Source organism: Durotheca rogersii (assembly GCF_024521655.1).
Source record: "Durotheca rogersii strain YMJ 92031201 chromosome Unknown GGS23scaffold_5, whole genome shotgun sequence".
Classification (NCBI taxonomy): domain Eukaryota; kingdom Fungi; phylum Ascomycota; class Sordariomycetes; order Xylariales; family Xylariaceae; genus Durotheca; species Durotheca rogersii.
Window position 1 is genome coordinate 107,694 of NW_026251236.1, and position 12,270 is coordinate 119,963.

The 12,270-nt window shown below is 54.1% G+C and overlaps 5 protein-coding genes across 5 annotated transcripts; 4 read left to right on the plus strand and 1 right to left on the minus strand.

Annotated features, from left to right (window-relative positions):
* Positions 1–98: 98 nt before the first annotated feature.
* On the plus strand, positions 99–1,289 carry GGS23DRAFT_603678 (ankyrin repeat-containing domain protein; the record flags this gene model as incomplete). The annotated part of the gene is made up of 6 exons (XM_051519498.1): positions 99–153; positions 345–469; positions 539–641; positions 786–1,019; positions 1,055–1,173; positions 1,239–1,289. 6 exons carry the CDS (start codon positions 99–101, stop codon positions 1,287–1,289), a joined length of 687 nt encoding a protein of 228 aa, XP_051373690.1.
* Positions 1,290–5,115: 3,826 nt separating this feature from the next.
* Positions 5,116–7,212, plus strand: GGS23DRAFT_557078 (putative alkaline phytoceramidase). Its single transcript, XM_051515687.1, has 7 exons — positions 5,116–5,458; positions 5,536–5,574; positions 5,699–5,846; positions 5,943–6,082; positions 6,161–6,371; positions 6,435–6,569; positions 6,648–7,212. The coding sequence occupies exons 1-7, from the start codon at positions 5,354–5,356 to the stop codon at positions 6,812–6,814; spliced, it is 945 nt and encodes a 314-aa protein (XP_051373691.1). The 5' UTR covers positions 5,116–5,353; the 3' UTR covers positions 6,815–7,212.
* GGS23DRAFT_557086 (Prefoldin) lies at positions 7,213–8,667 on the plus strand. The gene is made up of 3 exons (XM_051515688.1): positions 7,213–7,557; positions 7,655–7,821; positions 7,897–8,667. Exons 1-3 carry the CDS (start codon positions 7,528–7,530, stop codon positions 8,063–8,065), a joined length of 366 nt encoding a protein of 121 aa, XP_051373692.1. The 5' UTR covers positions 7,213–7,527; the 3' UTR covers positions 8,066–8,667.
* A 52-nt stretch (positions 8,668–8,719) lies between these two features.
* GGS23DRAFT_403045 (uncharacterized protein) lies at positions 8,720–10,721 on the plus strand. Its single transcript, XM_051513597.1, has 4 exons — positions 8,720–8,758; positions 8,813–10,139; positions 10,205–10,310; positions 10,419–10,721. The coding sequence occupies exons 2-4, from the start codon at positions 9,039–9,041 to the stop codon at positions 10,559–10,561; spliced, it is 1,350 nt and encodes a 449-aa protein (XP_051373693.1). The 5' UTR covers positions 8,720–8,758; positions 8,813–9,038; the 3' UTR covers positions 10,562–10,721.
* GGS23DRAFT_403094 (solute carrier family 25 member 38) lies at positions 10,524–12,211 on the minus strand. The gene is made up of 3 exons (XM_051513598.1): positions 11,888–12,211; positions 10,868–11,801; positions 10,524–10,810 (listed from the first exon to the last, which is right to left on the minus strand). Exons 1-2 carry the CDS (start codon positions 11,940–11,942, stop codon positions 10,882–10,884), a joined length of 975 nt encoding a protein of 324 aa, XP_051373694.1. The 5' UTR covers positions 11,943–12,211; the 3' UTR covers positions 10,524–10,810; positions 10,868–10,881.
* Positions 12,212–12,270: the final 59 nt, after the last annotated feature.

Here is a 12,270-nt window from a genome sequence, read left to right on the forward strand (position 1 = left end):
CTTCCTGTACAAGTGCACATTCCTTAGACATCATATAAGCATATAAGACGCCGTCCCGTGAGAATCCGTCGGGTTTTCGCGCCACATCAGCCTTCAACATGTCGTCCGAGGACTCAAAATATGCTATACACGCTGCCGCGAGAGAGGGTAGAGGTATATATACATGAGCTCATCATCCCTTCTTCCCTTTACCCATTCTGCCACGCATCCCTTATGACGTCGCACTCGCTGATGGCTTGGTAGCTACCGTCGTTGAGTCGCTGCTGAATGTAAGCATGCCCTCGCCATCTCTTGCTACATCGTTCCAAAGAATATCCCCGGTGACTTTGGGATTCGGTAGGCAGACCCAAAGCTATCCAAGGTCAGGGACGACGACGGTCGTCTTCCTGTACACTGGGCAGCATCAGCAAACCATCCTGCGATCGTCTTGATGTTAGCTCAGCAGGAGGGTTTCGATCCTGACGCCGAGGTAGGCAACCGCTCCCAGTATATTGGTCCACCCGGACCCGTCTTGTTCCGTATGGCTCAAGTTGCGAAGGATGACAGCGGCTGGACCCCCTTAATGATTGCAGCGAGTGTCAAGGACGGGGACAAGACCGTCGAGCTACTGCTCTCAAGAGGTGCCGATGTGAATCAGAAGAGTAAGTAAGAAGAGAGCATAGCACCTGCAATGCGATCTGAACCACCGGGCCGCTGACGTGTGCAGATAACAACGGCCAGGTTTGTATTTGCGTGCGAGAGGCGGTAACGTGCGAGCCAGCAGTGATTGATAGCGGTATAGACAGCTCTCCACTTCGTTGCCTCTAAGAACAATCTCGAAGTTGCCCGCAAGCTGTTGGATAGTAAGCCCCCTGCGTCTACGCGAGTCAGAGATAAGCGCGGGCAATATCCCTTGCATCGGGCCGCCGCCGTAGGCTCGGTCCCCATGGTCACTTTACTGCTTAAAAATGGTAGCCCGCTCAACGCGACTGATATCACCGGCTACACGGCCCTGCACCATGCGGTCGCCGAGGGGCATGGTCTGTCCCCCCCTCTAGAAGCTTCTGCTAAGTAGGTTGGCTCACGAGACGTCATGTAGGTGACACTGCCGTGGCATTGCTCAAGGCCGGTGCTGAGGCTGACAAGCGAGATTCGGATGGTTATCTTGCGTTGGACCTGGCACCCGACAAGGAGGTTCGTGATACCAGTTTAGGGATGGGCGGATCGCTGGATGCAGACGCTTACGTTGCTCGATACAGGTCCTCAAGTACATCAAGCGGGAGGCAGAGAACGAGGGGATCGACCTATAGTTTCGTGGCCACGGCTCTCGGCTACTTGTCCCTCACTTTGCGCGGCCCTCGCCCATTGCCTTGTTTTGTGCCTATGTCTATTAAGAAATTAGGTAGACTATGTAAGGCCTAGTAGTCAAGAGGCCAGATCCCCCTTACTTGATCGTGCGTTCTACGAGGTCCCTATACATGGCCTTGACATCGTCCACGTCGGCACGTAGCTCCTCTACTAGCTCGCTCTTCTCTCCCAGCATCTCTAGCGTGGTTTGGTACCTCTCGTTGATCGATTCCACCTCTCTCTCCAGTTCCTCCACCTTGCTTCTAGCTGCTTTCCCGGCCTCAGCCTCTCTCATTAACAAAACGATCTCGCTCCGAGCCTCGTCCCGCTGGCTCGAGATCCGGGCGAGCTCTTCTTTACCCGCCACCTTTTCGCTCTCTAAGCGACGAATTACGGCGCTCATCCTTTCGACCAGCTGCACAGACGGTCCTGCCGTCATCGTCGACACCGATAACATATCCTGCAAAACATTATGCGGAGAGGCCGGAGTCTCGAAGTTCTCGAAAATGTCATCCCTATCAACGGGATGTGTCGATGGTGAGGCGAGCACCTCTAAACCACCCGGTAGGGATGGTGATGTGCCGGATTGCGCTGAGGTTGTGGGAAACATGGGTGATCGGATAGGCGGGTGCGCTGACGGTCGTCTTGCGGATGACGGTCGATCGCCCGTGCTCGGCTCGCCATTACTAGAGGGTGCCGAGGTCTTGCGAAGCCTCGCCGGGTAGCTCTGGAGCCCGAGGAATTCGCCGCTGAAGGTTCTCTGCGGTGCAGAGAGTAGCGGGGATTCGGGACGGCTTATGTTACGGAAAGCCGAGGTCGGAACATCTTCTAGCCAATTCCGCCGGTCCTGCTCCGTTCTCTCGGCTTTCTCCTCTTTCCAAGCTGATCGTTGTCTCTCGAAGTCGGACCTCGCTTCGACCAGCGCCGCTTCAGCTTCTTCCGCTCGCTTGCGGAGGGACGCAAACTGAGACTGGTACGATGATAAATCTTGTTGAACGCTAGGGAGTTGGTTCCTCGCCTCTTCTAGTTCTTCCTCCTGACGTTTGGCTCGAGACGTCTTACCCTGAGATTAGTACTGCGATCGTCTCGGGGTGTCAGTTACCTACCACTTCTCTGGCTTTCCGCCTCATCTCCGATTCACGGCGTAGCGCTTCATCCCTCTCCTTTTCGAGGACTGTCGTCTTGGCGATCAGGGAGGCCTCAATACCCTGCCAGTTCTCACTAGCGATAGAATACTGTGTCTGAAGAGTCTCTATTTGGCGTAATAGTTTGGCCTGCGTGTCTCCGACGACGCCCGACGACGCCTCTTCGGCTCGAACGCGTAAGGCTTCCAGTTTGCTCTCGAGGATCTGAACCTCCTCCTTGAGCTCCAACTCTATGGTATGGAAACGCTCCGATGCCCTGTTAGCCTTATCCTGTAGCTCGGCGGCCTGCAGCTTCGCACGGTCAGCCATTAGACCCTTCTCCACCTCCAACGCTGCCACGGTATCCTCCAATTCCTTAACGCGCTGCTGCCCTGCTTCCCGTGCTTGGTCGTGGATCTTAGTAACCGTGGCTCGCTCCGATTCCTCCTGAACCCGTCCCTTGAGCTCAGATATTGTGTTGTCTTTTGACGCTGCCTCGACCTTCAGCGCCTCCAGATCCCTTCTCAATTGCTTTGTTAGCTTCTGTGCTTCTTCGTTTTCCCTGTCAAGGTCCCCTTGCTCGCTCATCTGCTTCCGTAGCACAGTAATCTCATTCTGGGCCTTGTAGTACAGGATCCTCAGCTCGGCCAGTTCCTTCTCACCCGCGGCAAGCTGGCCCCTCAGCTTCTTGATGATAGTACGATGCGTCTGCTCTGTACTTGCAAGCTTTTGCCCTTCCTCCATTAACTGCGCGATCTGCTGGTCCTTGTCGGCGATCTTCTTTTCTAAGCTACCCGCGGGTGCACCGACGGCGGCATTTCTAGCAGCCTCTGACGTCTGCCGTGCTAGGTACTGGAGCTTGGCCTGTAAAGCGTCGATCCTTTCGACGTGAGTATGAAGCTCGTCCTGGTGTTGCGTGCGGACTTCCTCTAGGGATCTCTCCAAATCCGCGATACGTTGCTCGTACAGGATAGATTGTGACATGGTGGTTCCTGCATCCGGGTGCTCACCAAGAACTTGTGTTTCTGGAGCAATCTCCTCTATCTTGGCTGCCCCATCACCCTGGGCTTCCGAAGAAGGCGAGGCCTCCGTCTCAGGGGCTGTTGGCGTGTCGGCGGCGGCTAGAGCTGGTAACTCCGCGGTGGCTCTATCCCCGAGCGCTGGGGCTATAGGCGCCGGGTCGGATGTATTGACGTTTGCATTATCTGTTTTATCCAAACTTGGCCGGGTCAGCGACGCGGGCGCTGCGACGGGGATATCGGAGCTAGACCGGGGACTCTGCGCGGTTTCGGTGCTGCGTCTAGTAGGCGAAGACTCGGTCTTCTGGGTGGCATTCTTCGCCGCCACAGCGCGGACTAGCCTCTCTTGCAGCCTATCGCTTCCTAGTCTCGATGGTGTCGTTGAACGGGGCGGCAGGCTCGCGGTCGGTGCTGTAGTAGACGATATTGGCGGGGTTCTCGCAGGTTGGCGGGCCGCTGGTTGCTTTGCGGAGTCTTCCTCGGCGAGTATGTTATCGAGACGCGCCTCGACGCCGGCGACGGCTTGGGACAAGAAGGACCCCCATCTGGATGACTTCTGCGGAGTCGACATGTCTAAAGTTACGCCGGCGCAGAGAGGGGGCGATTGGGGGGAGGCGTGAGTAGGGAGGAGGCAGGCAGCCTTTTAGTGTACGGTTATCTCGCACACAGTTCCGAACCTGGATGCGATTACGGCGATGGAGCCGGCGCATCGTACGGGGTATTCACCGAGCTAGTGATGGCAGCCGTGTTATAGTGTGGACAAGGCGATGAAGGCCTGGTCATTCCTGGAGCCGTCATACCACCAGCTTAACGGCAGTTGTTCGATTCGTGTGTTTTAGAAGCATCGAGGTCAGATGTGCCAGATCGTACCTAGAAAGGACCGTGTACACTAATCCAATCCGAGTGATGTGGCATTAAAACCATGTTATTCCAATACCGGGATTTTCTGTTAATCCTATCCGTAGGATAGTTAAAATACGTCAAACCCCTATCACATAGAAAAAACAGCTCTGTAAATAACTTCATAAGTGACTTTATAAATAACCTTATAAATAATATAATATAAACTATTTACTTTTAATTAATTGAAAAAAAAATATTATAGTTATGTGTTTAAAAAAAAAAAATAAGCATATATAATAATGTCATATAGAGGTTATGCCTTAAGTTGCTTCTCTTCGTTGCTTCCATTCCCTTAGTTAGTTCTTAAATAGAATAAGATTTTTTTTCTTTCTTTACTTCTTCTCCCATTGCTTCTTTTACCTACACGTAGCTTCCTTCGACTACAAGATAAATAAAAATAATAAAAGAAATAGATTTTAATATATTTTTATTAAATTATTAAAGTTTATTTTATTAATTAAATACTAAATCTAATTAATGTTCTTATTTTAGAATAGTTACTTTTATATATATACTTGCTTATATATTATATAAAGAAGAAAACTTTTTATTTTTTAAAATTAAATATTTATAATAATTAAATATATAATAAAGTACGCTTAATTTAAAGCCTATTAATAAAAGACTTTTTATTAAGTTAAATATGTTAGTACTTCTGTTAAAGATGTATAAGTAGCATATGTACTTTGTGTGTGTATAAGATACGCGCATACATATATACATAGTTATACATACCTATATATATTATAATCATACATGAGGTGCGAAGTAAAGCGACAGAGAGAGAGAGAGACAGACCTCGGTATCTGTGTCTGCGGACTTCAGTGTGTACATATCCGACTCTGGCTTTCTGCCCTCCCTCCCTCTCCCTAGAAGCTAATACTTATATTAGCTTCGATTCGCTGTGCTTCTGCGGTGCTCGCATAAGGGGACAAGGGAACGAGCTGGCCGCCTGCCCCTTATACCCGCATTCGAGAAGCCATGTCCGAGCAGAGCATCCAACATTCTTGGAGCTTCCCCTACCATGAAGAGCCTCAACACGGATTTTGGGGCGAGAAGACCTCCACGTTGAATTTCTGTGAGGAGGTAAGGTGAAACCTGCCGAAATCCGGCTCATCCGGTTGAGATGACAGTGTGAGACTGACCGCCGAATGCAAACGCAGGACTACGTGATAAGTTATTACTGCGCTGAAGTTTGCAATGTAGGCTTTAATAGCCACCTGCCCTCTCTCTCTCTCTTCCTCCTTCTCGGACCCTCCTTGTTATACCCTATCGTATCATACACCCTTCCTTTCACTAATTCGCCCTACCGCCGCTGGCACCTAGACTATAACCAATGCCCTCTTCGTATGGCTAGGCTACAAGGGCATTCGAGGATGCCTCGTGCACGCGCACCCTCCTATCTTCATTGTGACTTTTGCCGGGTACCTGGTGGTTGGCCTAGGATCCACCTTCTTCCACGCCTCTCTCAAGTGTAAGCCTGTGTGCGACAGTGAGGATGCCGTGTCCAAATACACGCACTTCCGTGCTCCCCGTCCTCTAGGGATCACGGCCGCCTGACCCTCAGCAGACCCGATGCAGCTTGTGGATGAGCTCGCCATGATCTACACGACTTGTTTCATGTGCTTTGCTACGTTTACCTACGGCAGGTCTGCCCGCCTCGCGTCCTGCCTCGGCGCCGGCCTCGTCGGCCTCGCGTGGTTCATCACAGTTCGTCCTCTCGCCCTTCGCCGCCCCCTCCAGCCGGCCGTCCTGTGTATGTTGACTGCTGTCTGCCGAGGACATTAGGCAAGGTATTACGCGACCAAGGATCCCAAGTTCCACCAGGATGCCTACGCGGTCCTGACTGCCACCGTGGTGTTTTCTAACATATGGATCATGGAGCGACGGCTGAGGCCAGCCCTGAGAGCGAGGGAGACGGGCCGAGGAAGGGCTCGCTCTCCGAAGTTGCCGACGACCGACGAGGTGATAGGCCGCATGTGGGTCATGGTGGTGACAGGTAAGTGTGCCTACGACAAGGATACGTGGTTGACGCTGGTTTTGACGGGCCGATTCCGGGCAGGCCTCAGTATATTCCTAGGTGGCTACCTCATCTGGAACTTGGACAACGTATACTGCAACACCATTCGAAAATGGAGACGTCAACTCGGGCTCCCGTGGGCCGTGGTACTCGAAGGGCATGCTTGGTGGCACCTCAGTACGTGATCGTCCCTACCGCCCTCTTCTCTTCCTAACTCGGCGGGTTTACTGATGCTGTCATGCGTTCCCATGGCAGTGACCGGAATCGGCGCGTACTTCTACATCGTCTGGCGCATTTGGATCCATCGCTGCCTGGATGGCGACGAAGAGAAATATCGACTCGACTGGCCTCGGATGGCCAAGATGCCGGAAGTGGTCGCCGTAGACAGTGCCGGTGCCGCGTTAGCAGACAAGAAAAATTAGCGACGTACCTAGGTAGCTAGGTATACCTGCCTCTGCGCTGCGAGCACAAGCCAGGCGGATCGCTTCGACAATGCCTACGTGTGTAGGTATGCAGGGCGATAGAGGAGCATTCAAGACAAGACTGAGAGAGGCCAGAAGCGGAGTGGAAGAGGAGAGAGGGCCAGCCGACCAGTTGCTGCCGTAGGTACATGGACGCCTCTGCGTAAGGTGCAGCGGATAGGTGCTTATACCTACTGGCCCACCGCTTATACGCATATGCGAGTTTGAATTAGGAGGTACCAACATACCTACCTACCAACCTACTAGGCGTCTAATCTGTATACTACGTAGCAGCAGGAAATGGAAAGGCATATGTGCGCTTTATATAACCCGTCGCTTGATTGATAGCCAATTCTGCCATATTAAAATGGCTTCAATGCTTGATGTATGAAAAATGTAGGTAACTACCCATACCTATATCTAGAGAAAACATGTGAAAATCTGTATTGTAGGGTGGAAGTACCCCGTGGTAACCTTTTACGTAACAACCTACTCTCCCGGGGCAAGCGAACGCATTCCTCTCTTATCTTACGTGGGCGTCTTTGCCTGGCCTTCACCAGCTCCCAAAGTCGCAACTGGGTATCAACTTCACCGTTACGACATTCGTCCTATCCTCAATTTCTACTCCCGCCTCTCCCTCCTCGTTGGCCCACGCGATTTAGGTGCGAGGGAGAATGTCGATTTCAAGTGAAGCACTGCAGAAGGTATGCCTACTGCCATCAAAAGAAACCCCCCCGGTTGTGTGTCACGAAGGCGCGAGCATCTCTCCAGTCCCGTAATAACGCGGGACCTCTTCTCTAGCTGCTGCGCGAGGTCGAGACGCAGGCCATCGCCGCGCAACAGCAGATCTCGCTCGTCCGAACCCAGCAGGCATCGAAACAACGCGAATTGCGAATGGCCCAGTTGACGCGCACCGAGATCTCCTCCTTGCCGGTCGGTACCAATGTGTATGAGGGAGTTGGCAAGATGTTTGGCCCCCCTCCCCCCTCCCCCCCCTTCGCCGTGCCCGCCCGCGCTGATGGCCGACCCGTGAGAAAATCCAGGTTTGTCGCGCTGCCCGCTTCCGACATGCAAGCAAAACTGGACGCCCAGATTAAGGAGGCGGAGGGCGACGTGGAGGGACTAGGAAAGCGGCTGCACTACCTCGAGGTGTCACAAAAGAATAGCAAGGACCAAATCGATCGTATGCTGAGAGGTGGTGCTGCATCCTAGACTAGTCGCCTGCTTCGAAAGTTGCGCCAAGCTCGGACGCCCACGGGAGGAGGCTGCCTCGTGCGTTCCGCCTCCTATATATCTGTCCCTCTCTATATGCCTACTGAAGGAGCCGTATAGGTTGGTTAGCTGTCGCCGGATGGGTGCGAGGAAGCAATCTTACACCCCCCCGTCACCACGTGAGAATCTCACGCTGTCCTTGTAGTTTAGTGTTGCTATACATAGTGCCAATGCTCGCGACGACCAACAAACTTTACTATTTGCTAGTACAGACGCAGATGGCTTCGGAGCCCCAGCTTTGACAATTTACGTGTGATAATGAATTCCACGTCGGATTTCTACTATTGGTTGGCCTATTACCAAGTACCGGTTTCGTTACAGATGTGTTGGTAACAGTGAACGAGACCTGGGGTTCTATTTATACACATATACCTATATAGGTACCTATATAGATACCTGCTTGTACCTAATATATGCATACGCTACTTTTCCCATAGCGCGCGGGAAATCGGCTCCTCAATGATTGGCAGGTAACGCGCTGATTGCTCATGTACCCGATATTTCGCAGCCGGTCCAGTGGCGCATGCGACGGTTGGGCGGTACTTGAAACATGACGAGAGGGTACATCTTTTACCCCTCACCCCCACGCCCACTTATTCCCGCGCTCGAGGTACCCAGCAAAGTCCTACCCAGGTACCTATATAATCTAGACACATGTGCTCGGCTGACCTGTGCTGACATAGATAGGCCCCTCCTTCACTCCGCCCCCCTCCCTCTCTCGCCCTCCTCCTCACCACCATCTTCACACATCCTCTCACACCTCCTTTGCTCCCGCATGCTCTCGTCTCTCCATCTGCATCTCAAGTATATGCTTGTTCTTCCTTTCCGCGTGTGTGGTGAACTCTCCTCTTGAGGTGAACTAGGCAATTGGAAGCCTTTGGATCGGTGTCTACGCCACCCGACAGCGTCGAGGATGAGTCGATACAACTATTCTGACGATGAATCGGACCTCGATGTCCGTATCAGACATCGTCAGGCCTCTCCTCGCGGCAACCCCCCCCTTGCTCACTACGTCGAGCCTCGCTCATCTCGCCCTCGTTTCTACGAAACTGGCCCGCAGTTCGAGGACCGCTACCTAGTTCCGACCAACGAGCGCACCATTGTGACAACTCGCCAGTCTGTGTCGCGCGATCGCGATCGCGCTACCCCTCCCCCGGCCGCTAGCGCCCCCGCGCCCCCTGCTCCCATCATCATTAACAATCGTATATACAACTCGGACTCTGACTCGGACTCGGACTCGGACTCTGAGAGGGCTCGCAGGCGCTCCCATTCCCGTCGTCGTGCGCGGTCGCGTAATTCAAGCTACTCGCATGAGCGCGACCAGGAGAGTGATCGGGAACGGGAACGGGAACGGGAGCGCGAGCGCGAGCGCGAGCGCGATCGGTTGGCGCTAGAACACATACACAATGATTACGAGAAGGAGTTTGAGAGTAGGCGTCGCGAGTACGAACTAGAGCGCACGCGAAAGGAACTCCATGAGCTCAGGCTTGCTGCCCAGATCGAACAAGAGGAAAAGCGCCGGAATCGGACCATTCAGGAGGAACGGGATCTTCGCGAGGCCAAGAAGGAGTTGGATGCAATCAAGCAGGCTAAAGAGCGTGACGAGTACGAACATCGGATCAAGCAGAAGCTGGAGCTAGAGCGGCTGAAGCAAGAGGAAGCCGCCCTAGAGGAGAAGAAACGTCGCGATAAGGAGGCCCGGGAAGCTGTCGAGAAGTACAAGAAAGAAGAGACCGAACGCAAATTAAAAGAAGCACGACTGGCCGAGGAACGCGAAAAGGAGTACAAAGCTAAAATGCAGGAGCATCTTCTCAAGTCCGGCCTGAATGAGAAAGAGATTAATGCGATCCTAGCTGGCGAGAAGGTCCAGAAGGAAAAGGAGAAGAAAGAGAAGGAGAATGAGGACCAGAATCAGCTTGTGGAATACCCGCGGCCCATCTACACACGTATGGCGAGACGACACCTCTCACTTGAAACTTTGAGGGCTTATAACATCGACTTCCAACTTGATCCTGTAAGTACATCCTATACCTACCCATTCTGTTGCCTTGTGATGTCATCTAATCTCCCTGGCGGCAGGATCCCGAGTACGTCTTGATCAAAAGATGGGTAGCTGAGCCGGAGCAGGACATGCTCTGGAGGCACACCAAGATGATCCGCGAGAAGCGGTCCGGGAAGCTTATCTGTAAGTATATTCCGAGTTATGGGCCGCCGTTCCCTCGTTCTCTGGCCAGAGAATCTGAGGTCTCTCCACCCTAACCTAGGATCGAGTGCTGACAGCGGGGGGTGGCAGTGACCATTGAAGACAAGGAGCATAGACGACACCATCATCACCTTGAACCCGAATTCGAATGGGTCCGCAAGAAGGAGCATAAGCGAAGCCGATCTCGGTCCCCTTCGCTGTTGATGTATCTAGCTGGAGCGAGGCCGGCGTAGCCGGCAATTGTGTGGTGATTTCTAGGGTGCGCGTACACGGCTGCTACGCAAAGATACCTTTGCTTTTGTCCTGATTATTTCTTCCCTTTCCCTCCCTAAACCCCAAGCCCCCAACCCCTGACGCCTTTCCCTCATGCTCTCGGACAAATAAGGGGAAGCCAAAACAAAGGCATATATTGGCGAGGTCGGCTCCCAAATTGTAAGCCTTTTCCGCCCCCGAGGGAATGCTTTGCAACGAGAGGTTCTTTTCTAGAGGTTTTTTTTTTTTTGGATTAGTAGGGTAGGCCCGTAGATAGTCGTACATACCCTTTCGTATTGGCTCAATGCAACACCGTCTCTGCTCGTCGGATGAGTTCCTCGTATAACATCCACGCCAAGGCCGAACTCATCGCCTTGCGCGTCATGCGCAGAGCCAGCCCGTCATAGAGGGACCGTATCCCCTCCTCCGTGACCATCTTGCGACAGGCTCGGACCATGTCGGGGTAGTCGCGCGGCTGCAATTGTATGCGCGTCTTGACGGCGTCGAACGGATTGGATATGAAGGAACACGTTGCGCCAGCGAGGGCGCCGGAGCTGAAGTTTATAGTGGCGGATAGCGAGGTGCGCACGCCCGGGTCGGATGGGCCGTGGGCGGCAGGGGAGGCAGGGATGTACCAAGAGCTGAGACGTTTCTTGATTTGCTCGTACGAGACCACGTAGAGTCCGGCGTAGGGGGCGTCCCGGACGGCGGTGGCGCCGTACCCGGCGAAGAACCCCGGGAGGCGCTCGGACCTGTATATGTCCCTTGCGGCGCCGGCGATAGACTTGTACGAGTACAGGTCGGACTCGTAGCGGACCTTGATGACGGTCAGGGGCATCAGGACGAAGCCGGCGAAGGCGCGGGAGACGGCCCCGGTCACGAGGTTGGCGGTGTCGGAGAGCCTGGGCAGGGACGAGGAGGAGGCGGAGGAGGGAGACGCGGCCCGGGGCCGGGCGGCGAAGGGCAGCGACGCCGCGTACTGCCGCATGACGTTGAGGGTGGTGAAGTAGACGGCGGAGCCGACGCCGGTGCGCACGGCCGAGGGGACGGTGCCGCGCCAGAAGGCGGCGAGCGCGTTGGGCGACGACCGGGCGACGTCGCGCGCGGCAGCGCGGACGGAGCGCGAGCCCGACTGCTGGACGCGCGTCTTGAGGAGGTCGAACGGCTGCAGGATCACGGCGCCGAGCGTGCCCGAGCCGAGACCGGCGACGAAATGGAGGGCTGCTCGGGGTCCAAGAGACCAAGAGGTTTCAGGTCGTCAGCCGCTTCGTTCGCGCCACGTTGGGGCTCGCCGCCGCCGTGCTTACTCGGTGATGATCTGCTCGTGCGGCCGCCGGCGACAGCGGCCGTGCTTTGCGACATGACCAAAAAGCCCTGCTACTATTTCGCGGGGGGTAGGCGGGTAGGAATAAACGGGTGCCGGTTGGTTGCGCGTGGCCGGGGCAGGGTTTGAGGTTTCAGCTGTCAACGCGAGCCCATCTGGTGCGTGCGAGCTTGACGACGGCAAATCCCACTCAATCCGACCCTCTCGATATCTCTCGATTCGCATGACGATGACGGCGGGATGGAAAAGAGAGAAGTTAGGACGGGTTACATCGGCAATGTACGGTGTACGCGGCGAGCACGTGGAGCTGGTACCTGTTAAGGCTGTACCGAGAGAGGGGTTACAACTTAATGTCTGGCAGGTACC